Raw genomic sequence first — 25877 nt, 5'->3', positions numbered from 1 at the left:
GGTTTTTAAATAATTTCAAAGCCTACGTGTAAACCCTTTCCACCAGTTAAGTGGGGCCAGACCTCAGGCCTCCGGGAACAAGCTGGGTCGGTGGACGAGCTGGTCCTTCACGAAGGGACGCTAGGCCAGGAGGAGCAGGAGGAGGAGCCCGCGACAGCTGGGCGGCGGAGCAGCGCGCGGTGAGGGAGGGCGGAGACGGTGTGGCGGAGCCGAGGAGGCGTGGCTGTGGCTTGACCCCGCGCGGGAGAAGGGACACAAGAGCAAAGACCCGTAAGTGGGCGGGCCCGACGGGGGCGTGGTCAAGGATGGGCTCCCCCAAACGTTGGCCCCGGCGGCCATGATGAGGCCCCGCCTTTGCGCTCCAGCTGCCCCCCCCTTTCCCTGCCGCCGTGATTCCGAGAGGTAAGACTGTCTGGACTGAGGCCTGGATGTCCTCGGCTCGCCTGCGGTTCGGACTGCACCCGCGACGCGGCGGGGCCTGGTCCGGGCGGACGTTGAGACCAGTGGCGCCGCAGGCTTGAACGCGGAAACTGCGGCCGGGATCCCGCCTGCGATCGAGCCGAGGCCGGAGGCCGAGCGCTGGGCACCGAGGCCAGGACCTTGGCTGCAGACGCAGGCCTCGTCCCGAATCCCTTTCTTTCACTGAACTTCCAAGAATGGGGTGCTCGGGCCTAAGGTCTCCGCTACGTTTATTTAGCGCTTTCCATTTTGCATAGATTTTCCCCGCCCTTTGACCCGATCTCCACTGCACGAGGTAGATGTGTACCCAGTTTATAGAGAAACAGACCCCAAAGCGCTAGTGACCCCACCAAGCGCCCCGTTCAGGGGTCAGCGAGCGCTTTGGACGTCTGTTAGTGTCGTAAATGTTTTGCGAGTTCTGGAGGGGTCTGGAGGTCACCCCTGAAGGCGTTGCCCGGGAGCTGGCATTGGAGCGGACCTTGAAGGAGGGCATTCAAAGTTGCTGGAATAATAATAACTAACATTTGCATGCATATCATAGTCAGCAGTGTCACAACCAGTAGTGAATTAACTCATTTAGTCTCGGGAGCAATCACGAATATTCTAACGTATTAGATATTATACATATTAGATATACGTGGTGAAGCCGGAATTTTAACCTGGAGGGTGTGGCCCCGGAACCTACTCTGAAATTGTTAAACCATAGCGTTGAGTAAAGCCACCCAGTGGAAACATCCAGGCTGTACTAGGATTGTGCATAATTGAGTTTGACTGATTTAAGGTAATAGAAAGTGAGGCCAAAAAAGTAATGTGGGACCGTTGAAGACAATTTTGAGAGCGAAGTTAACGTGTTTGGAATTCGTGGATGCTGTATTTTTTCCTCCCACGGTGGATTAGAAATGTATATGTGGGCCAGCCATGTGAATGTTTATAAAGGAAAAGAGATTATGCTTAGTACCGCAGTTAAAATGTGACCAAAGTATATTACCAAAGTAGGGCAAGTATTATATATATATACCAAAATAAACCAAAGTTTTATTCATCTTTATTTACCTTTTGTCATTTCTTCATAGTTTCAATTTTATGAAGTTTTAATGGCCTCAAACCTGAAAATATATATATAATTAGTTGCATTATTTTTCGTTTCAATAACTTAGTGGGTTTCAACCACTAGGAGAGTCGGATAAGCCCTACACCTGTAGCAGCAGCCTGGAGATGGCCAAGATTTCTCTTCTGCTAGTTAATGTGGGCAGGCTAACCATGTTTTTAAAATTGATAGAACATGTTTACCACAACTGAATTATACACTTAAAAATGGTTAAGGCAGTAAACTTTATGGTATGTGTTTTTTATCACAGTTTTTAAAAATAAAAAATAAATCAAAATGACCAGCAATTGCATGCAGGCCATGTTAGGCCTGGATATGTAATGTGTATAGGTATCCATTAAGCAATAAATTCATGTATTGAAGCCCTAGGCTTCCATGCAGGATTGATTTTAGTGGGATATACAAGAAAGAAACAAAGCAGGAGCCTAAGTTTTCATTTCTTGTGTATAATTAGGATGATAGCAGTGAGAATTCAAAGGAGTAACTTTAAGACATTTCACACATCGACAGGCATGGATGAAAAGAGAGGCAAACAAAGGAAAGAAAATGGTTTGAAGGTGGGACACAGACGCTTCATTTTAGATGTGTTGAGGGTTTTTTTTTTTAAATTTTTAATAGTTTATTTATTTTTTGAGAGAGAGAGAGAGAGCAGGAGGGGCAGAGATAGAGGTAGAGGTAGAAGGCTCTGCCCAAGCAGGCTCTGCACTGTGAAGAGCCCCATGTGGGGCTGAAACTCACAAACCGTGAGATCATGACCTGAGCCGCAATTGAGTCAGATGGTTAACCAACCTACTGAGCTACCCTGAGGCCCCAGATGTGTTGAGTTTTGTTAACTGGTGACATATCTTGGAAGAAGGGTCCAGCAAGACATTTAAATTCTGGCACTAATGTGTGAGAACGATTGGATCTAGAGATGCAGAATTTGATTCTTCCACCTAGAAAATGTGGTAGAAACATAGGGAATGGGGAGGTAGGGCAAGTGCGTGTGAAGAGAAAAGGAAAGGGAGAAGGGGCAGGAGTAGGAGAACCCGGATCTTGAGTTCTCTCTGAGGCGAGGATTGGTGCAGACAAAAAGGCAAGTAGCATTTGGTCGGGTAAATTTATATTTCTTATATGTTACTTTGAAAGTTGGATGAGGGGCACCTGGATGGTTCAGTTGGTTAAGAGTCTGACTTTGGCTCCAGTCATGATCTTGTGTGGTCTGTGGGTTCAAGTCCCATGTCGGGCTCTGTGCCGACTGCTCAGAGCCCAGAGCCTGCTTCAGATTCTGTGTCCCCCTCTCTCTCTGCCCCTCCCCTGCTTGCACTCCGTCTGTCTCTCTCTCAAAAATAAAGAAATGTTAAAAAACAGTTTTTTTAAACTTGCATATAATTGGTAGTCTGAAGTTAATAAAATAAGTTATTCATTAATTCAACAAATAATTATTAGTTATCTCTTATCTACTAGATGTACCATGGCCTGGGAAAGCAGACAGTCCTTACTAAATTTAATAGGACATCCTTATAGACTAATTCAGCAAAAAAATTTATTCCTTGCTCTTATGTATATATGCTAAAATTATACATCTGTCTTTGTCAGTGTATTATTTGTTAGGATCATGAATAAGAATAGCTGAAGTTAATAGTCAATAATTAATAACATTTATAAACTTTGTTAAAAATTGATCTTTTATAGATTAAATGCATACACCTGTGATAGAAGGTAATGTCTCTGTAATTGTAAACCCTAATCCTATAAAATTAGTCAATTTCAGAGTGTCTAATAAAGAGAGTATTTAAAGACCCTCCAAGGAAAGGAGAGCATAGCAGTAGAGTAGACGTCCTATTGTCAGGCTTCCTGGTTCAAATCCCAGCTTTCCAATGCAAAGCTAAGTATTTGGATTTACTGAGGACATTACTAAAAGATGGAATTTAAACTAATTTTTTTTAATTTTGCAAAGACATTTCCAAGATTAACTTTTTAAGATTATTGTTAAGTATTTTTTTAGAGTGACCCTAACACCACAACTGATCAGCGTACTGTAGAACCCAGCATATCAGTAGAAATTATGTAGAACATATTCATTGAGAAGAAAACTAGAGTGGTAATACCTGTTTCCAGTTTCTGAGGATTTTCTATTCAGTGTGTTTGGCTGGTCTGTAATAAGGAGGGGGAGGGAACCTTCCTCAAGAGATACAAATCAGAAGGTTCTTCTTTGCTCAGCAGGCACTTATGGTAAGGATGCTTTTCCAGCTTTTTTCGTATCATTAAAAATTAATAATGTGTGGTATTTTAACATTTAAGTTTAAAACTATTTATGACATTTAAAAGATTTATTGGAGAGAAAAGAATTACCAAACTTCAAAATCTCCCAACGATAAGCTGCACTTTTAATTCACTAATGTTTTTAAAAGGAAAATTGTTGATCTAAAAGCTGTACATTGCTTTCTCAGAAAAACTCTCCTGGGACGAGGAATTTGATCGGGGTGAGCATATCGCAGAGTGGCGATCACGCTGTAAGTGCTCAATAAATGTTTTCACTTACTGTTATCAAAATGGTTATTGTTACATCATTCTCCTCCCATTTTAAAATCAGCCATAATCAGTAATACCAATTCTTTGATTCCTTTGTTAGAGTTGACAGGTAAACTATTAGCAATTTTTAAAAAAAAATTTTTAATGTTTATTTTTGAGAGAGAGAGAGCGCGCACATGAGCAAGGGAGGGGCAGAACGAAAGGGAGATAAAATAATTAAAATTCTTTCTGAAAAGAATTTGGAGCAGTCCAGAAAAAGAAAAAAAAAAAGCTTGTTAATAAATTGGGCAAATTAGTAATGACATACCAAAGTACTAAAGTTTCCTAAAGTGCATAACAAGTATAATTGTGTGCATGAAAGTGAGTCAGTTTCTTAATATTATTTATCAGAGAAAATTAGCATGTGAAAAAATATTCTAAGTGGAAAACAGTTGCATGTTTGATAATCTATCTGAAAATGAGTTTTCAAATTTTTCAAGAATGAATGTAGAAATGAATGAGCTTGATCTTTACTAATAGGAGAAGAATGGCATTGAAACAGATTTCCAGTAACAAGTGCTTTGGAGGATTGCAGAAAGTTTTTGAACATGACAGGTAATAACTAAGAAGATCTAATTTTAGATATCTTTCATCCTGCTTCTATTTGATTCCTTAATAGGCCCTTGAACGATCACTGTTGCACAAAATTACTGTTTACGTAGAAAAATGCATATAGTTCTTATCAAAATTACCTCATTTGTGATATTAGTGATTATAATACAATATGAGTGACAAAGATGTGGTACATTTCAGTGCCCATGAGCAAAAATGTAATTTAAGATCTTTAGAATTCATTTTTTATAAAAGCTGATTTGTTATTTCATACATTTCTTTAGAAACAGAAAAAGTTTCTCTTTTAGTAATATTAGTGCTACATTGAGGATGTTACATTTATTCTTTTAATTTATTCCCCCATCCCCCAAGTGACTTACATGCCATGCACAGCAAAGACTCAAGTTGGTTAATAGATCAGTATGCTAATTTGGCCCCATTCTTTAAGGATCAAGTTATGTTCCTTAAATATTGGTAGAATCACTTATTTTGTACGTTAAAACACTTATTTTTATGTTTCTGTCTTAACCAGTATGAGGCATTGATTTTTTTGTTGTGGCTGTTAAAATTACAGTGTTGAACTGAACTGCAAAATGAAATTCGCGATCTACTTACCACCCAAGGCAGAAACTGGAAAATGCCCTGCGCTGTATTGGCTATCTGGTAAGTATTATGCATTTAAGTTTTGGAAGGAGTTTCTTTTTGTTTTTAACTGGTTCATCTTACTCTTTTATCTTGCTTTCCTCGTGTGCTTTCTGAGCCATTTATAGGACTTTAGGAGCCTCTTATAGTCAACTCTTACTTTATCCTGAGAATAACTTCAGCCCTATGGAATTACATTTATTTCACTTCTTTTAAAATTAAACCAAGTAATTTAACAGAAAATGTAAAATTCTGGACCCATTGGCAAGAGCTTGGAAATGTTACTTATTCAGGCACCTGGGTGGCTCAGTCGGTTAAGCATCCGACTTTGGCTCAGGTCATGATCTCGCGGTTCGTGGGTTACAGCCCCATGTCAGGCTCAGGACTGACAGTGTGGAGTCTGCTTGGGAATCAGTCTTTCACTTGCTCTCGTTCTCACTCTCTCTCCCTCTCTCTCCCTGCCACTCCCCTGTGCATTCTCTCTCTCTCTCTCTCTCTCTCTCTCTCTCTCTCTCAAAAATAAATAAATAAATATTATTTTTAAAAAAGAAAGAAAAATTACTTAACTTGTACCTACCTAAGAATTTTGGAAGTCTATGGAGATTTTACCACTCAAATAGAACAATATTAGGTAAAACACCAGAGCACCCACGATACACTACTTAGAAACTACCAGCAAATAACTTTTTTATAGCCTTCTCTAGAATGTTTTAATTGGACTCCACCAATCTTCTCTGGCAACAGTCTGGGAAATCACAAAAGAATACTAAAGCTTCTTAAGCAGTGGTGAATATTAAAGACTGTAGGATGGATTATGAGACAGTAAGGCTTTGCCACCAGTAGTTTGAAGCTCCCTGCTAACTTATTTCACAAGATGTTGTTGGTATTTTATCTTTAGAAGCAAACGTTGTAAGGAGACACTCTGTAGAAATCAAATTATATCATAGAATGCTCTTTTTGTTACCTTAAAATTGCTTATATCTTTGATTTTAATAAATTCCCACTTACATATGTTTTGTCAAGGATCATCCCCAAATACCAGTCTTTTAAAATGAAAATACATATTTCATTTTAAAAGGTAAAAATTTTTTAAGTAAATAAATAAAAGGCAAAAATTAAGTGTCTGTGTGGTTGTAACTCGGCGGCCCATTTCTGTGTTTGAAAAAAGCAATCTGATTTTGCTAGAAAAGCAACAAGTATTGCCAAAAGCAAAAGAAAGAACAAAATTGCATGTTTGTTTTAGAAACAGTATTGTATAGCTGAAGACCACCTTAGAAAGTAGGTAACTGGGGCGCCTGGGTGGCTCAGTTGGTTGAGCGTCAGACTTCAGCTCAGGTCACGATCTCGTGGTTTGTGAGTTCAAGCCCCGCGTCGGTCTCTGTGCTGACAGCTCGGAGCCTGGAGCCTGCTTCGAATTCTGTGTCTCCTTCTCTCTCTGCCCATCCCCTGTTTGTGCTCTCTCTCTCTCTCTCTGCCTATCAAAAATAAATGTAAAAAAAAAAAAAATTAAAACAAACAAAAAAAAGAAAATAGATAACTATTCTGTAGGCCCAGAGAAGTTATACATTACCCAAGATCCCTTGACAGAGTGAACAAGTTGTCTGACTCATAGCCTGGCACTGGATTTAGTCCTTCTCTTATTCTTTTCACATTTTGTTTTCTGGCGGCAGCCGCTGAAGACCTGTCTCTTGGCTGAAAGAAAGGTAACCAAATCAGAAGTACCAGGAGGGTATTGTGTAAGAGGTACTATAATAATAAGGCCCTAAATTCCTAAGCAGAATTGAATCTGTCAAGACCTATCATCTGAGCTTTATGAGTATAAAAGCTAGAATCTTTGTTTACATCACATGACAGCATGCTTTCCTTAGTGAGAGGCTGAAGAACAGATAGACCTTGGAAATCAATGCTTGATTTTCTTTTAAAAAAAGTGAGATCGTCTGATCAATATACTTGAGAAATAATGGCAGAAAATTTTCAGGATGTTTATTTCCAAGTAGGTTGAATGGGAAAACACTGACAAGGATTTATGTCAGTTGTTATATTTGCAAAGTTAACAAATTAACTAAAATTAGAACATCCAAACTGAAATTGTCAAAGATGGTCCTGATGGTGTGGTTTACATCTTTCCCAAGTTAGGGTGACCTTCAGAATAGCCATATACTCAAGAGAATTGAAAATACGTGTCCAGGGGTGCCTGGGTGGACGGTAGAGCATCTGACTTCAGCTCAGGTCATGATGTCATGGCTCGTGGGTTCAAGCCCTGCATTGGGCTCTGTGCTGGCAGCTCAGAGCCTGGAGCCTGCTTCTGATTCTGTGTCTCCCTCTCTCTCTGCCCCTCCCCTGCTCATGCTCTCATGCTCTGTCTCTCAAGAATAAATAAACATAAAAAAAAAAAGAAAATATGTGTCCATACAAAAACTTGCACATAAATGTCCATAGCACATTATACATTTGCTATTATAAATAGCAAAAAAAAAAAATGGAAACAAACCGATAGTCCATCAACTAATGAAATGATAAGTGTAGTATGTCCATACAATGGAATATTAATTCAATAACAAAAAGTAATGCAGTCTTTATAGATGCTACATACAACATGGGTGAACCTTGAAAACCTGCTAAGTGAAAAAAGCCATTCACAAGAGACTGCATATTGTTAAATTCCATATATATGAAATGCCTTGCATAAGCTAATCCATAAAGACAGGAAGTGATTACCTAGGGCCGTGGAGGGAGGGTTGGGTGAAAATAGGAGCGACCACAGATGGATATGGGGTTTCTTTTTGGGGTGATAGAAATGTTCTAAAATTAGATAGTGGTAGTGTTCCATAATTGTAAATATACCAACAGTCGAGCTGTATACTTATATGGCATCTGAATTCTACCTCAATAAACCTGTCAACCAACAAAAAAAACCCTCAAAGCTCTTCATAGAAAATATAGTTGATCTAGTGGATATTAATTCGTAACCGTCTTTATACTTGTGAGAGTAATTCTGCTAGTAGAATTATCTTCCCTTCTAGGAGTCTACAGTTTATTCCCTCCTACATTAATCAAGGAATTTGTGTTCTGACTAGAAAACAACAAATTTTTCTCTGGTCTCTAAACATTGACATTTCTTAAGCGTAAGACACTGCACTGTGTCTGAGGCACAATTCAAGGCTTTTTACATGTTACCACATTTAATCCTCACAGCCATAGTATAAGATAAACATAAGCAGTATTATCCCCATTTTTCAAATGAAAGAACTGAGACTCAGAATATTCAGCTTACTTGCCTAATTTTGGTTAGGCAATGAGTGGCTGAGTAACATCTTTAGAATGAGATCCTGTCTGAAATCCTTTTCAGACATTCTTTTTACACTATCACCTTGCCTCTAAACACATTTACATTAAGGTCAGCAAGAGTGCTAACCTTTTAGCAGTATTTGGGGCAGCTCTCCTTCATGATACGGCTCCAGAATCTCTGGAAGACGTACTGGGAAGGAACATGGTAGACAAACAAGGACCCTGTACTCCGCCATGACTAGTGAAAGTAGGTATGTCCTCACAGTTTAAACATAAACTCCCATAACGCTTTATACCATGACACTTGTAACTTTGTATCTTGTAATTATGAATTTAATCTTCATTAGCAACTATTTCATAAGTCCCTGTGCTGGCTGTTAGGGGATAAATAGAAACTATTAAAGTGTTCCATAGTTAATTCATTCTGAGTCATGCGTACTAGTAAGCTTTGATGTTGCTAATCATCAGATGTAGTGGAATATTTAGCATCGGACACGGGAAAAGGTGTGTTAGGTTGGGCAGTACTTAGCTCAGTCATTTATTGCCAATTTATTCTTGGCCATTCTCACGTCATTATAGTGTTGGGCTCCTATAGTAAGAAAATTCAGTCATCTCTTCGATCACATGTCTGAAAAGGCTAGATAGTTAGGAAAAATGGAAGAAACAGCTGTAAAAACTGGGGCTAAAATTTAAGGAAGGTACATGGCGACCATTTCTCTTTTAAATCAGTGAAGAATACAGAGATGATCAGGCAGAATTTTGTAGCTGAGGACTACTCATATATAAAAAAATTATAAGTTATTTATAGTATTATGGTGACTTATTGTATTTATGTTTTAATGCAGGAATAGTAACACATTTAATTGGCATGTTTGACAGCACCCCAGTGGGGTTGATATAACATTCTCCGGTTTGAAAAATTCTGATTCCCAAATACATCTGGTCCTAAGGATTTCAGTAATTAAAACTTCAGTGAGTGACTTTGAAAGGACAGCTATGGGAGCATTTAACCTAAGACAGTTCTTGATTAATACTGTTGTAAATTTTACAAGAAAGGGAACTTTATTATCTTCTTTAGAATTATTTCTTTAAAAAAAAGCCTTTTATTGATAGTAAGTGAGCTCGTTTTCCCATATCATACAGGGATTAACTCTTATCAGCTATCCACAGTATAGCATGAAATAATCTATTCTTCTGCAGGTTTAACTTGCACGGAACAAAATTTCATATCAAAGTCTGGTTATCATCAAGCTGCCTCAGAACATGGCCTTGCCGTCATTGCTCCAGATACCAGCCCTCGTAAGTGTTCTCGTTCCAGATATTCTTTGTAAAAATATGAATCTTTAAAGTATAAGTTGTGTAACGCTATACAATGTATTTCATATTTTTGCTATTATCTCAACCTTTCAGGTGATAATCATGATTATAAAAGACTGTGCTATATATTTTCCTCATTGCGAATTTTACTCATGACATCACTCTTACAAGAACAGACAGTTTTGCTATTCCCATTTTATAGATGAAGATGCTTCAAAACAGAGATTGAGCAACTTGGTTAATATACCATATTGGCACCAGTGCCAAAAGAACATACGGTGGATAAGAAGTTTTTCTGTTTCAAAGATAAACTGCCTTGTCACATGAAAATTAGGTTTTTTTCATCCTCTCTTCATCAAACAATCATACAGTGAAATATGCATTCGTTTTAATATAAATAACTAGAATGCTTACATTGAAGAAATGAAAATATCAAATATTTGAAAACTCAGTCCATCAGAATTAAAGCTTACTTTGTGACCCTAGACGTGTCAGGAAAAGGAATTTACTTGTCTTTAATTTTTTTAAAGTGTACTTATTTTTAAGAGAGAGACAGAGTGTGAGCGGGGGAGGGGCAGAGAGAGAGAAGAGAGGGAGACACAGAATTCGAACAGGCTTCAGGCTCTGAGCTGCTAGCGCCAGACGTGGAACTCCAACCTGTGAACTGACCTGAGCCAAAGTCGGATGCTTAACCTACTGAGCCACCCAGGCACCCCTGGAAGTGGAATTTAAACCATGGGGGAAGGGAAGGGGAAAAATAGTTACAAACAGAGGGAGGGGTGTAAACCACAAGAGACTCTTAAATACAGAGAACAAACTGAGGGCGGATGCAGGGGGTGGTGGGAATGGGTGATAGGCATTGAGGACGGCACTTGTTGGGATAAGCACTGGGTGTTTTATGTAAGCCAATTTGACAATAAATTATGTTTAAAAAAATGGCAGCTAAAACTATCTGGAAGATAAATGGCGGGCCTTAGGAAGTAGTGCATTTCCTTTCACAGCACATATAATACACCAAAGCAAGACAGGTCTCACTAGAAATGTAATAAAAAATTTAACTCAGGGGCACCTGGGTGGCTAAGTGTTGGTTAAGTGTCCATCTCTTGATCACAGCTCAGGTCTTGATCTCAGGGTCTTGAGTTCAAGCCTCACATTGGGCTCCATGCTGAGTGTGGAGCCTACTTTTTAAAAAATGTAATTCATAGTACTATCAAAAATGTTAAATGCCTAGGAATAAACTTTAAAAATATGAAGAATTATTTTTTAAAAGAATTGCAAAACATGCCAAAGATCATAAACGAAGACTTTAATAAATGGAAAAATGTCATGTTCCTGGATGAGTAAACTAAGTATTACAAAGAGGTCATTTCCCTGAAATTACGTATTACCATAATTCTATTAACAGTCTCAGTTGGCTTTTTAACTACCTAGAAGTATATAAAATAAAACCTAATAAATTTTAAAAGATTATAAGAAAATCCCATTGGGGGATGAATAAATAGGGGAAACATGATGCAAGTGATTCCAAAATACATAAAGAGACATTTTCAGTGCGAGATAGTGAACTCAGCACAAGCATCTTGTCTCCCTTCCCTTGGAAAGAAGTGTTGGTAATAGGGGAGGGGTCATCAGAGAAGGAATCTCAGCACATTTTAGAAGGATAGAGGATATAAGCCCTTTGAGAGGTGAACAGTGAAGAAGCATATATTCAGAATACATAGGGGTGCCCTGGGTGGCTGAGTTGGTTGAGCAACCAACTTCAGCTCAGGTCATGTTCTCATGGTTTGTGAGTTCAGGATCTGTGCTGACAGCTTAGAGCCTGGAGCCTGCTTTGGATTCTGTGTCTCCCTGTCTCTCTGCCCCTTCCCTGCTCACACTCTGTCTCTGTCTCTCTCAAAAATAAATAAACTTAATTTTTTTTTTTTTTAAAAGAATACATTGGAGGACATTTCATTCACAAAGAATGTCAGTGTGCCTCACCTTGGCAGTGAATTCTCCAGCCTGAAAGGGCATTCCCTCCCTTGCCTCATTGACTAGAACTAGTCACATGGCCCTATTGAGGGACAAGAGGGCCAGGAAGTATGTGCCCTAAGAGGCAGAGAACTGCAATAGTTGGTGATCAGCTCAGATGCAAATGAACCTTCAGATTCATTTAAAAGTGTGTTACGAAATACAGGTTATCACTACGAAGTAGGTGAAACCACAGGGTTTTCCCTTGATAGGTGGCTGCAATATTAAAGGAGAAGATGAGAGCTGGGACTTTGGCACTGGTGCTGGGTTTTATGTGGACGCCACTGAAGATCCTTGGAAAACTAACTACAGAATGTATTCTTATGTAACCGAGGAGGTAATTTCATTTCTGTTGTACTTATTAACTGATGATTGCCAATAGTTTGGTTTGGGACACAGAGTCCTTCTAGTCCTGAGAATTTTAAATTGGGGTGTGGTAGTATTGAATCTATTTGGTACATATTTATTATCTTAGTGAACATTCTAAAGTTTACTTGTACAATAGTCTTATTACAATTGAAGTTAACATTAAGTACACTTTTAAAGAGGGTAATAATTATATTGACACCTTTATACACTACCCAGAGGATACAAAGAAAACAATATATAAAAAAACTTTTCATTTCTCTGGCAGCCGGTTCATTCAGACATATTTTATAATGATTTACCAAGGCTTAGTTAGAAAGGATAAATAAGTAGCTAAATCACTGCTTCTATTAATAATATTTATGTGTAGTTTATGCATTTTTCTAAATTTTGCATATGTACATCATAAAACTCAATGATACAAAATTTTAATCATCCATTATTCTGCACCCCAAATAACAACTATGTTTTGGTATATTCCAGACTTTTTTTCTATGACTAGTTTTCCTAGAATTATAAAAGTTTTTTTCATGTTCATTTTTTTAATTGTATAAAACAAACATTTTCTAATACTCTGTTGGTAACATAACCTTAATAATTTCATAATATTATATCACGTGTCATAATTTACTTTTTTGTAATATAGGATACTTATATATTTACATAGATTTTTTACTGTATTAAGTTTTACTGCATTGAGTGTCTTTATGTATCATTTTCCCCCCTAAGGACTTTTCCCTTAGAATAGATGCCAAGAAGTGAATTTTAGACATTTTAAAGGTTCTTTCTGCATCATTTTCTTTATGCTGCTTTCCTAGAAGGATGTACCATGTTTTCTCCAGTGTTACGTTAAGAATCCTTGTCTACCTGAGATTTTTATTTTTCCATCTTTATTAGTTCATACTATTGTAAGACTAGATTTGGAAGTATTGATTGTGTAATTATTTTATATAACTTTGGAAAAGTTTAAACTTACTTCTCATACCTTCTGTCATATTATTAAATTCTCTCTAGCTTCCCAAACTCATAAATGCCAATTTTCCAGTGGACCCCCAAAGGATGTCTATTTTTGGCCACTCCATGGGAGGCCACGGAGCTCTGATATGTGCTCTGAAGAATCCTGGAAAGTACAAAGTAAGATTACCGAAGCTTCCAGTGACAAGTATTTCTCTTGGATAATATCAATTAGCAACTTTACAAAGAGTTGTAAAATAGTAGGATATTATTATTAGTACTGGGACTAAACTTTTCTAGTGTTGGGAATGAGCTGTAGGGGAAGAGCATTAAACTGAACACAAAATTATATGCTCCAGAATCAGAAGTATAGGAATTCTATCACATTTGGTCTACTAAAAACATTATAAAGCAATTTCTACTGCTTCTATTCAAACTGTAGCTTTCTTGGCTTTTTTTCCCCCCTAAGTCGTATTCTTGTTACTATTGCAGTATATATCACATTTTTACCAGGAAATATATTTGTTAATTGAGTTCAATGTTCTGAGGGAAGAAGAAGATATTCATGATTTGTGAAAGTGAAGAATTCTCTCTTCTCAGTGCTTGGATGAAAATTGGATTGCAGCGTAACTGATAGATAACATCCTCAGTCTTTCCATTCATTTATTTGAAACTGTATAGCTTTACTTTTTTGTTGTTTAAACGAGCCAAGTTGGAATGACCACCCTATGTAGAACGTCTGACTGGCAGAGCAGCATACCATCCTGTTGCAAAAGGGAATGTTGAAACAGGCATAATCTCAGGACTGCTTCTGTCTTTAAAATCACAGGGCTGTCGGATACCTCAAGATTTGTTTAATCCATTTCCTTCCCCCAGAAGGAACTTCTTAGTCATTTCAGGTGTGCCACTGAGAAGTGAAAATATTTCTTACGGCAGCTTCTTATTGCGGCATCAAATATTTTTCTTTTAATAGGCTTTGCTATATAAAGTTGAATTAATTCAAGTCCTGGCAGTGGGTTTTAAATAAATAAATAAATAAATAAATAAATAAATAAATAAATAAATAAATAAAATGGTCTTATATTTTTGTGCGTAAGGCAATCCTGGCAGTGGGTTTTTAATAAATAAATAAATAAATAAATAAATAAATAAATAAATAAATAAATAGAATGGTCTTATATTTTTGTACATAAGGCAATCCGTTTATTACGTTTGAGGAAGAAAATCAAATTCAGTTGTTTTTTTGTCCTTTAAAAAAAGCGTTAGACTTTGATAAACCTACACAGTGATAAGTGCTCTGAAACTGAGCGATTCCATCTCTGCCACTTACCCAGTGAAAAACAACATTGCATGGGGGTGCCTGGGGGCGCAGTCGATTAAGTGTCTCATAGTTCATGAGATCAAGCCCTGTGTGTCGAGCTCCACGCTGACAGGAGATGGCTTGGGATTCTCTCTCCCCACCCTGGCTCACATACTCATGCGCTCTCACTCTCTCGCTCTCTCTCTCTCCCTCTCCCTCCCCCTCTCCCCAAATAAAAAATAAACTTCCAAAAAAAAAAAAAAAGAAAAACAACACTGCTTAGAACCCAAAATTGTGTTGTATTAAAATTCTGCCACATTTAAGGGCATTGTTCAGTGCTTTCTTGGTCCTGTTTAAAGAGAAAGAATGTGTCTCAGATTTAATAACCTCACAAAAGTAGGTACGAACTGTTTTATATCACTACGAATTAATTTTAAGTAGAAAAAAGGAGTAGAAAGTCTGAACGTAAACTTGCATTTGTGCCTTATTTAATGAAATGTAATGTTTTGCTTTCCACTATGTTGGCACCTATGGTTAATTAGCTCTCTTACTTGAACACATGAGAGATGTATCATGGAGAGGGTCTGCCGTCCCAGCACATGGTAACTCACAGAGAATTGTTCACAAGTAGTTTTCATGGCAAGTCAGAGTTTATAAGCAAGTTGCAAATAAACTTTTGAGTTTTTAAGCAAGTTGCAAATATGTGTTCCTGTTTGATTTTGCAAAATATAACTTGTTTTTAAATTTCCTTTGTTTCTGAAGTCTGTGTCAGCATTTGCTCCAATTTGCAACCCAGTGCTCTGTCCTTGGGGCAAAAAAGCCTTCAGTGGATATTTGGGAACAGATCAAAATAAATGGAAGGTAGGTACTGGGAAGGCTGTCTTAATGTTCATTTTTAAGTTTTCAAATTTGTGAAAAAGCTACATATCGCAGACATTATATTCCTAGCTCACTCACAGACGCAGAGCTAAAAATAATTAACAAAAGGAAATACATATAATAATAACAAAAAAAGCCCTTTTTCTCATTGTATTGAATTGTGGCAGACATTCTGAGACTACATGTTTTTTCTGCTAATGATTAATTTACATGTTTATTTCTTAAGTAACATCACCAAAAAATACCACATTTTATCCCTAAATTTAGATTTGCCTCTTAACCCTGTGCTCATTTGTACAACAGGAACCATGAGTCCCGGCCTTTTAATTGTTTCATGTGTCTGTTTCAAAATCCAGCATCTCTCAGATTGAGATAGTCAATTCCAGACTTAAAAGTCTTTAAAAATAGATATTGTGTAATGTACATCTATGTGAACATTCCCAATAGCAAGATTGCTTTTTGAAGCATGGGAGCAGATGCTTCAAAATGAAAATTAAAAATGGCTCTTTCTCTTGAGACTCATTGACTTTTGTGCAGAAATAAACTATTTGCAAACTTCACCAAGAGTCTGAATATTTTGCAAATGTACTCATCATCATATGCATGTGAACAAGTAGGAAATACTTGAGTGGGGGGAAGAGAAAAACTTTTTTGTCTTACTGTTGTGTGTTCCAGGTCATTCACCCGTGCATCTCAATTTGATTTAAGATTGGTCATTGAAATTCTAACAAAGCAGAGGTTTAATCCTGTAGTCACTAAATTAGAATCGTGTTTTGCTTAGGCTTAGATTTTTGTTACAGTGGAAGAATGCAGAACGTGATTACTATTAGGCAGTTTGAGAGCTGACAGTGCACATACATCAGTGTTAGCAGTCCTTGCCACTGTGCAGAGTCTTTGTGGAGTTCTGAGACCTTAGGTCACAAAAGTGATCACCTTTCCCATCCACACGGGGCTTAGGGTCTCATAGAAGTATTGAGCAAAAGACCAGCTGGTTGGGAGAAAGGAAGGGAGAGGTAAAGGCACAGGTAACCAATAAAGGAATCTATAATTTTTCTCCAAGTGACAGTAGATTTTACTACGTTAACTATGTTGTGTTTAGGCTATTATTTAATTTACTGTTGGAATAAGGAGCCCATGCAGAACTATGAAATCACAGAACTTAGAACTAGTTGGACTTTATAGATCCCCTTCCACTCTCTCCTTTAAGATTAAAGAAAGCAAGTCTTAATAAAGCATGATACTTTAGAAGGGGAAATCTTGGGGGTTTTGTTTGTCTTGATTGGTGCATGGAAACTGTGGCTAGTGAATATATATGAATAATCAAGAATACTTAAAAGTGGATAATAAAATATAAAATTCTAACTAGTCGCAGCTCCTGAGATCATAAATTTGAGGAGTTGTTTATATGATTCAGATTATTTAAATTAAATCTTCCTGAAAGCTCATGGGGATAGCAGATATCTGGTGCTATTCAACACCATAAAAGAGAAGGCTGAATGTACTAAAGCCAAAAAGAGAAGACAACAAAACAGACTGTTTATTGGAAACAAAGAATATCTGGAAATAGAAAAAGATACAAGGGAGTTAGAACAAAGAGTCAATTTGTGGTGGGATTCATAAAGGAAAAGATACGATGTGGGGTTTTTTGTTTTTGTTTTTGTTTTTTGTTTGTTTGTTTTTTTGGAGTTAAGAGATGATTAAAAACCTCAAAGGTTTAGAAGGGAAAGGCTATATTCTATGAAAAATGCTGAGATTCAGAATTCTTGCCACTGGCTCAGGACTGCATGGAAGTAGAAAAGAGGCTATAATTGGGACATAGAATTCTGAAGATCTTGTGAATAAAAACCAGGCAAACCAATGTAAAAAGTGTTTTCTGATTTAAAAGGCCTTCGAGCTTAAATGACTTTAAATTTCTATTTGGTTCTACTGTGGTATCTTCTGAAGAATATCTTTCTGGGTACTTTCAAATTTATTTTTCAGTGTTTTTCTTTTTCTAGGCTTATGATGCTACCCATCTTGTGAAGTCCTACCCAGGTTCTCAGCTGGACATACTAATCGATCAAGGAAAAGATGACCAGTTCCTTTCAGATGGACAGTTACTACCTGATAACTTCATTGCTGCCTGTACAGAAAAGAAAGTCCCTGTTGTTTTTAGATTACAAGAGGTGAGTCCCAGGAAACCTCAACTTGTTCCAAGTAACTATAAAAAAGCAAATCCAGGGGTTCCTGGGGGGCTCAGTAAGTTACGCATCCAACTCTTGATTTTGGCTTAGGTCATGATCTCATGGTTGTTCATGAGATTGGGTGTGGGGCCTGCTTAAGATTCTCTTCCTCTCCCTCTGCCCCTCCCCCCACTCACATGCTCTCTCTCTCTCTCTCTCTCTCTCTCTCTCTTTCAAAAAAACTTTTTAAAAAAGGCAAGATTCCGTAATACTTTATATTTGGAATTTGGAAAACTACCTCTAGTAAGATATTTTTAAAATTATAATAAGATACTTAATGTGAAAGCCTTCTGATTAAATTAATGATATCTAAGACCAAATTCCATAGAAAAAAGAAAGCCTTTGGCAGTGAAAAGTGTTTATAATTTTTTGTATGGCCGTAGAACCAGTGAATAACAAGATTACTGGATATGTCTTTCTTTACACACATGTGGCTGTTCTCACAGGAAATAACAAGAATAAGCTTAATTACTCTTCACTTCGTGTACACCTTAACCTCAGAGGCTGTCAACCATTGGTCTCACACACATCCGCACTTTATACAGTTTGAGTTAGGTGCTAACCTAAACATTGTGCTGCTTGGCAAGTTTTCCTTGACTAAATGACTTTTGGTTATCCACTGCTCGCCTAACTCTATGCTAATACAGTTATAATTAAAGGAATTCTGTTTTTATTTTTAAAAAATTACTTATTTATAAGCTTAGGAATATATAAACAAAATATTTCAGGATGAAAAGTGAACACTGTAAATTACAAGGGATTGTGATTTTATTTTTTATTTTTTTAAATTTACATCCAAGTTAGCATAGAGTGCAACAGTGATTTCAGGAGTAGATTCCTTAGTGCCCCTCACCCATTTAGCCCATCCCACTCCCACAACCCCTCCAGTAACCCTCTGTTTGTTCTCCATATTTGTGAGTCAGTTACGTTTTGTCCCCCTCCCTGTTTTCATATTATTTTTGTTTCCCTTCCCTTATGTTCATCTGATTTGTCTCTTAAAGTCCTCCTATGAGTGAAGTCATATGATTTTTGTCTTTCTCTGATTGACTAATATCACTTAGCATAATACCTTCCAGTTCTAGCCACGTAGTTGCAAATGGCAAGATGTCATTCATTTTGATTGCCGAGTAATACTCCATTGTGTGTGTGTGTGTGTATATATATATATATATATATATAGATATATATAGATATAGATATATATAGATATATATAGATATACCACATCTTCTTTATACATTCATCCCTCGATGGACATTTGGGCTCTTTCCATACTTTGGCTATTGTGGATAGTGCTGCTATAAACATGGGGGTGCATGTATCCCTTCGAAACAGCACACCTGTATCCCATGGAGAAATGCCTAGTAGTGCAATTGCTGGGTTGTAGGGTAGTTCTATTTTTAGTTTTTTGAGGAACCTCCATACTGTTTTCCAGAGTGGCTGCACCAGCTTGCATTCCCAGTGATTGTGATTTTTTTTTTAAGTTTTATTTTTCTTGAGGGAGAGAGTGCGTACGTGCATGGGGGAGGGGCAGAAAGAGAGAGAGAATCTTAAGCAGGCCCCACACTCAGTGCAGAGCCCAATATGGGGCTCAATCTCATGACCCTGAGATCATGGCCTGAGCCAAAATCAAGAGTCAGATCTCAACCAACTGAGCCACCCAGGTGCCCCGAAATGATTGTGATTTTAAAACCATTTTTATTCATGTTCAAGGGTACTGTGTCAGACACATTGATCTAAAACGTGTAATTACGATGATAAATGTCCAGATACATCTAGATCAATGTATAATGTGGCACATTGTAGTTTACCAGATGTTTTCACGGCATTAGGTCATTTTATTTTTATGTGACCACATGAGAGACCATTCTTGTCCTCTCCCATCTGTTTTTTTGTTTGTTTGCTCTTTCATTTTTTTCAACTTTTTTGTTGTGGCAGAATACCATACATAAAATTTGCCATCTTAATTATTTTCAAATGTACATGTCTTTGCTAATAAATATATTCATAATGTTGCTCAGCCATCACCACTATCCGTCTTCATAACCCTTTTATCTTGTAAAATTGAAACTTTATGCCCATTAAACACTACATCTTCGTTCTTCCCTGCACCCAACCCTTGGCAACCATAATTCCCCTTTCTCTGTAAATCTGACTACTCAGTACCTCCTCTAAGTGGAATCATACAGCCATTTTCATTATTTCCTTCCTAGACTGTTCACTGCTAGTATAGAGAAATGCAGCTGATTTTTGTGTGTTGCTTTTGTATCCTGCTACTTTGGAGGCTTTAGGGTTTTGTACAGAGAAGAGCATATATCATCTATGAACAGAGATAATTTTACCTCTTTCTTTCCAATCTGTATGCCTTTTATATCTGTTTCTTGCCTAATTGCTCTAGCTAGGACTTCATTACTATGTTGAATAGAAGTGGCAGAGGTAGGTACCTTGTCTTGTTCCTGATCTTAGAGGAAAAGCTTTCAGTATTTCCCCATTTAGTGTGATGTTTGCTGTGGGTTTTCTAATATGGCTCCTGTCCATCTACTTTACGGGCTCAGAAAAGTAACCTGCGTATCTAAAGTCTCACAACTAGTTCACAGTAGAACCAGGATTGGAAGCAAAGTCACTTGAAATGAAAATACTTGACCTCCTGTCATCCGTCTAACCAATCCCAAGCACGGTAAAGCAGTGCTTCTGAGGAACAGAGGGATGGAATTAGTTAATACAAGGAGAACTTGTGCACAGCCTCCTCTCCGTCTAACTTATGCAACAGATCTGAACAATCTTCCTGTTTTTTTTAATTTCCCTAATATTTTGAACGTGTGAACAATTTATATAAATATACTGTGTAACATATTATATATATATACACACACACACACACACACACACACACACACACACGAGGAAAAATATGTCAAAAACCAATATGTTGGATATACCTTTTTCTCTCTGAGTGTCCCTCTTTAAGTAATAGGGTTTACTTAGATTAATTAAAATACTTAAACATTTAATCACTTAAATTGCCTGTTTTAGATCAATAACCAACTTTGAGAAATCCAGATACTGATTTGATTGTAAAGTAATGCGTTTAACTGTATTAACCATAGCTATAAGTAACGTAACAAACCGTTTCTTTCCAAATGATTTCTTGGCACTCGCAATGTTGGATGCCTCTTCTTGCCCCTGCGAAGCTGTGCCAGGAAATTGTTTTGTTACCACCACCAACAGAGTTTCAGCCTGCCAACAGAGACTGAAAAATCTCTATAGAGCGTGTTATAAAAACAGCATAGAAGTAAAACACTGATGAAATTCTTAGAGGGGGAAAAAAATAAAGAAACTTTTTATTTCTGAAATGCTCATAGCCTAAACAAGTAAAAAACATAGATGGGTGTATTTAATGAGGAGTCAAGACAAAACATTCAATTCTGAAAACAAAAGAAAGCGAGAAAGTATTGAAATAACCAGTCACAGTCTTTAGCTCGGGCACAGTTTTTCATTCAATTTCCTTATGGCAAGGGCCACAGTCTGAAGGTTTTGTTTAGGCTTGTTATAATTGAATGAGCGACTGAGTAGACATGACTGGGCATAGCTTCGGCGAAGTTGCTTTCAGGTTTTCAGGCTGGCTTCCACTGACTTCAGATGACCTCAGGTCCGAGACTTTTACCTGCTTTATCATTTGCTTGTAAGTACAGTATAACTGTATTTATTTATGAAATGGGAGTGGTGAAGAATTAAGTAAGCTGAAAAAAATGGGGTCTATATAGAAGTATGTGAACTGAGGAGAAAGGCAGAAAATTATTATAATCATGTACATGCCTTACCCAACTTCATTTATTTACTTCTTTTTGGTGTTAAATCTCAGGGTCTTTTTTTTTTAATTTTTTTTTTAACGTTTTATTTATTTTTGAGACAGAGACAGAGCATGAACGGGGGAGGGTCAGAGAGAGAGGGAGACACAGAATCGGAAGCAGGCTCCAGGCTCTGAGCCATCAGCCCAGAGCCCGACGCGGGGCTCGAACTCACAGACCGCGAGATCATGACCTGAGCCGAAGTCGGACGCTTAACCGACTGAGCCACCCAGGCACCCCTCTCAGGGTCTTTTTGTACATACTCTGTACTGTCAGAAAAAAGTTGAGAGCTAAGTGTGGTGCATAGAGGCATTTGTATGATTGTCACCTCATAGAATTTTTCCTTTTCTGTTTTTGGCTTCAGTGAATCTAAATTGAAAAAGCACTAGATAGCAGAGTCCTGATAGTATACAAAGATCAGATTTTACTCTGAAGCCTCATTTGTCTAATTTTCAGTTTTAAAAAAGTTACACTGTGAGGGAAAAATTTCAGTGACCTAATGGAAACTTCCAGAAACAACATCAAAGCAAGGCTGTATACTACCTCTTCAAGTCCCAGGCCCTTTCTGAAGATTCATAGGTGGTTTTGGCCTCTGCACTGCCTGTCAGAGAACACTAAGAACATGGCACAGAATTCCAGAAGTGCAGGGATCTCTCAGGCATCCCTGTATCCTCATACTCAGCACGATTACCCAGCACAGACTCTCAGGAATTGCTTATTAAGTAAACAAGTGAACACCTTTTCTCCACAGTCTTCTTTGTATTCTGAAGAGACTTAATAACCCAGGAATTCATATGTGCGCCTTTCTAATTGGGTCTGGAAAATATGTAGGAAAGCACTGCCCTTTAGGACAAATGTTCATCATAGCTGCTGGAGCATTGCTGCTTTTTTGAGAGCCGAGTGAAGAATGAAAGAAATGTGTTCATTTATTTTTATACTCTGAGAGAGTCTTGCTACTGATGATTTTTCCATGTAGAGTGGGAGGTAGAAGAGGAAACCTAGGCTCTTTCAAGTGTCGCCGGATATATATAATTGTGCAAGCCGCCTAACAAACCAGAGCGATTCAGAGAATTTGATGAAAGGACCCACCCCCATTTAATCGTATTGATAAATAGATCATGACTAGTCAGGAATGACACAATTGGCTGAGGTTATATAAGGATCTTCTGTGTACCAGAATGCCAGTAGTTCAAATGTGTTCTCCTGCCTTTAACTCTTTCTTGGTGAGTCACAGTAGGCATTTTCTGTTTTCTCGTAAAGGTGGATCTTCTGTGAAAATATCATTATGGAAGTCAAGGACATTGGTTTGGTACTTTAGATAAAACGTACTGTGTTTTTGCAGTACACCCCTGAGAGCTCAAAACTGTAACTTTGTTTTACCCTGGGACTTCTCTAATATAGTCATAATAATAATTTAATAAATAATAATAGCAATGGTAACAGTGACTACCCACTATGCGCTTGAAACTGCAAGGCATTAAACATCTTTGAAACTGCATAAAAATACAGCATACGCAGTCACCGTAGGGACTTGGCTCCTCAAGTGCTTGGGGCATCCATTCCCTTGCATCGGTCCCTATTGTCCATCAGATACATCATTTCATCTGTTAAAAACCAGCAGCTGCTACTTGGGACTGTATTCCCTAGGGTTTGTGGATTGCAAATCGTGGGCATGGTTAACCTGGTAACAACTCAAGAATTCCATGAATGGAAAATGCTTTTCTTCATGTTTCTTTCTCTACATAAGAAATTGTTCTTTAGCTCCAAATTGAATTAACTGGGCCTCGTCTGATCGTTGAGAAATGTGAAGCCAAATAATTCCAAAGGTCAGTCTTAATTTTGACAACGTTCCTGTCAGACTCACTTCTATGGTTCGGCCACAGTAAATAGAAGACCGTGCTTTTGAGTTGCTTTGATGACTTTAAACTAGAACTCTTTATTAACTGCCCCGCATACTCCTGGAAGTAAGAGATGGAGAACGTTGACTGATTCGCTAAAACCTTAGGGATTTGCCTTGTTCCTTGAAACCCAGGGGATATTTTTATTAGGGCTCTTTTTGGTTCTTAAGTGCTTAGGAAAATTCCCGTTTTCTCCCATCAGAGACCATTCACAAGATTAAGGTAAAAACTTAAAAATCTTAAGACTTTTATGTCTTTTCAGTGTATTCACCTTGCGTGTTCATTGTGTTTTGGAAGGGAGGCTGCCCCCAGATTACCTGCTGTTTAACCCCCTTAGGTTCTTCCCAGTTTAATTTTGTTTCTTTTTCCTTTAGAAAGCCTCTTGTTGTATTCAAGATGCCCCTGGGGGCATTGCCTCTCCATTGACCTGTATCAGTGGGGGTATTTTTAAGTTTTTTTTGTTTATTCTTGTGAGAGAGAGAGCAGGGCAGGGGCAGAGAGAGGGGGTGGGACAGAGGACCCGAAGCAGGCTCCGCACGAACAGCAAAGAGCCCTACTTGGGGCTCGAATTTATGAAACATGAGATCATGACCTGAGCCGAAGCCGGATGCCTAGCGAACTAAGCCACCCAGGTGCCCCTTTGTCAGTGGATTTAATTGACCAGATAGTTTGAGATCCGTTTCAACTCAACTGCTTGGCAGAAAATTACATTTTCTTTCTGTTTCATGATTGTTTTCTAAACAGTTTACTGACTTTTTTCCCCAGTGTGGTTTATTGCTAAGGGATGTCTGTTTGAATGATTTTTTCCTTTTTCCTCAAATGATGATGTGATAGACTTTTATTGAGTAGAAAGTAGAATTTGTAACAAAACTTTATGATGGCTGTGTTTAACTTCCCAGACAACGTTTGACCATTGGATGTTTTTTGTTCTTTCTCTATATTGTTTATGTGTGCTTATTTTGCGTTTTAATACTTTCTGTCTTATCGATGTTAATGTGTTTCTTCTGTGAGTCAAAACTTCTTGCCTATGTTTCTGACTTCTTTAAATTCTGATTCTTTTAGCCCTTGTTGATAGGACCACCTGTATATCCTGTACATTTAATTAATGTGTCATTTCCTCTCTTTGCATAGTAATGGCAGCATCTAGAAACTAAGCTATGCAGAATGTTTATTTTTCTTCATATTTTTGCTGTTCTTATAATGTTCAGAGAAAATGTTGAAGTACAAGTATAAGCTTGACTTTATTTGTTTGTTTATGTATTTATTTTTGAGTAAGAGAATGAGCTGGGGAGAGGGACAGAAAGAAAGAGAATCGTGAGCAGACTCCATGCCAGTGGGGAGCCCCAACACAGGGCTCAATCTCACAACCATGAGATCATGACCTGAGCCAAAATCAGGAGTCGGACGCTTAACTGACTGAGGCCTGCAGGCACCCCTAAGCTTGATTTTGACTCTAAGCCTTCCTTATACTGTAATTTTTTCACTGTTTACAGATAATTAAATGACATGAGAGATATGTTTAATGTCTTTGATGTTTCTGAATGGAAAGTATCGTATGTTCCTCTCTTGTCTTCTAGGGTTATGATCATAGCTACTACTTCATTGCAACCTTTATTACTGATCACATCAGACATCATGCAAAATACCTGAATGCATGAAAAACTTCAGATAAGAAAATTTGTTCAGGATTATAAAATTGTAGTAAACAGAATTGCTGGGAAAAATGATTTCAATGCATTGGATTTCATAGTGCTAAAAATCATCATTCCATAGTTGAATCACTTTCTGAATGAATATATAAAACCTGCTTTTGATTTAAAAGTTATTTTGCCAATGTTGGGAAATATTTAATACATTACAGCTTTCTCAAGGTCATTTGGAAATCATTGTATTAACCTCAGGCCACAGAATATGAATATAATCGCATTTAAATCATAGAATGTTAACTCAGGAATTGGTTTAAGAGGTAATTTAGCCTAAACCCCTCACTTTTCCAGACTTTAAGTCTGTGAAGGCATGGACTGTCTTCATTATGTTTATTGTTCTGTCTCTAGTATCTGCCAACCACTTGGCTTCTAGGAGGCATTTAGTAACTATTTGTTGTTGAGTAAGGAATGAGGCTCAGAAAGATTAATTCTCCATCATTACACAGTTATTTGTGGGACAGCTAAGATTAGAAGCCAGATTTCATAAACCCAATCCAATGAGACTTCTTTTCTTATCTATTAAGCCAAACAGATTTGTGGACATTGGTTTCTGGGATTTCTCAAGAGACAAGAATTAAATAATAAGACTCAATCTGAAAATAGCTCTATGTAAGGAAAGTTGCTTCGTATGTTTCTGTAAACAGATATTTTCCTGTAGTTACATGCAGAAATTTAGCTTGGTGAGCTCACCAAGAAAAGTAATCAGTCTCTTTGTAAATACCAAATTGTGTTCCTTTTACGAACTTAATATGAATAAACTCATTTTGAAACATGA

At 37.7% G+C, this 25877-nt stretch overlaps 1 protein-coding gene across 2 annotated transcripts; it reads left to right on the top strand.

The window, feature by feature from the left end:
- The first annotated feature begins 246 nt into the window (after window positions 1-246).
- Window positions 247-25877, top strand: ESD (esterase D). 2 transcript variants are annotated; one of them, XM_078433602.2, is made up of 10 exons: window positions 247-270; window positions 4000-4062; window positions 4601-4675; window positions 5247-5335; window positions 9803-9901; window positions 12142-12266; window positions 13310-13429; window positions 15312-15410; window positions 17426-17593; window positions 24974-25877. In XM_078433602.2, exons 3-10 carry the CDS (start codon window positions 4608-4610, stop codon window positions 25052-25054), a joined length of 849 nt encoding a protein of 282 aa, XP_078289728.2. In that variant the 5' UTR covers window positions 247-270; window positions 4000-4062; window positions 4601-4607; the 3' UTR covers window positions 25055-25877. The 2 variants fall into 2 exon arrangements, with proteins under 2 accessions (XP_078289728.2, XP_060493164.2); XM_060637181.3 differs by lacking the exon at window positions 247-270 and adding an exon at window positions 301-402.

This window comes from Panthera onca, chromosome A1, assembly GCF_046562875.1.
Source record: "Panthera onca isolate mPanOnc1 chromosome A1, mPanOnc1 haplotype 2, whole genome shotgun sequence".
NCBI classification, from domain to species: Eukaryota; Metazoa; Chordata; class Mammalia; order Carnivora; family Felidae; genus Panthera; species Panthera onca.
The sequence above is the reverse complement of the archived record's forward strand: the minus strand, read 5'-3'. Positions and strand labels throughout refer to the sequence as shown.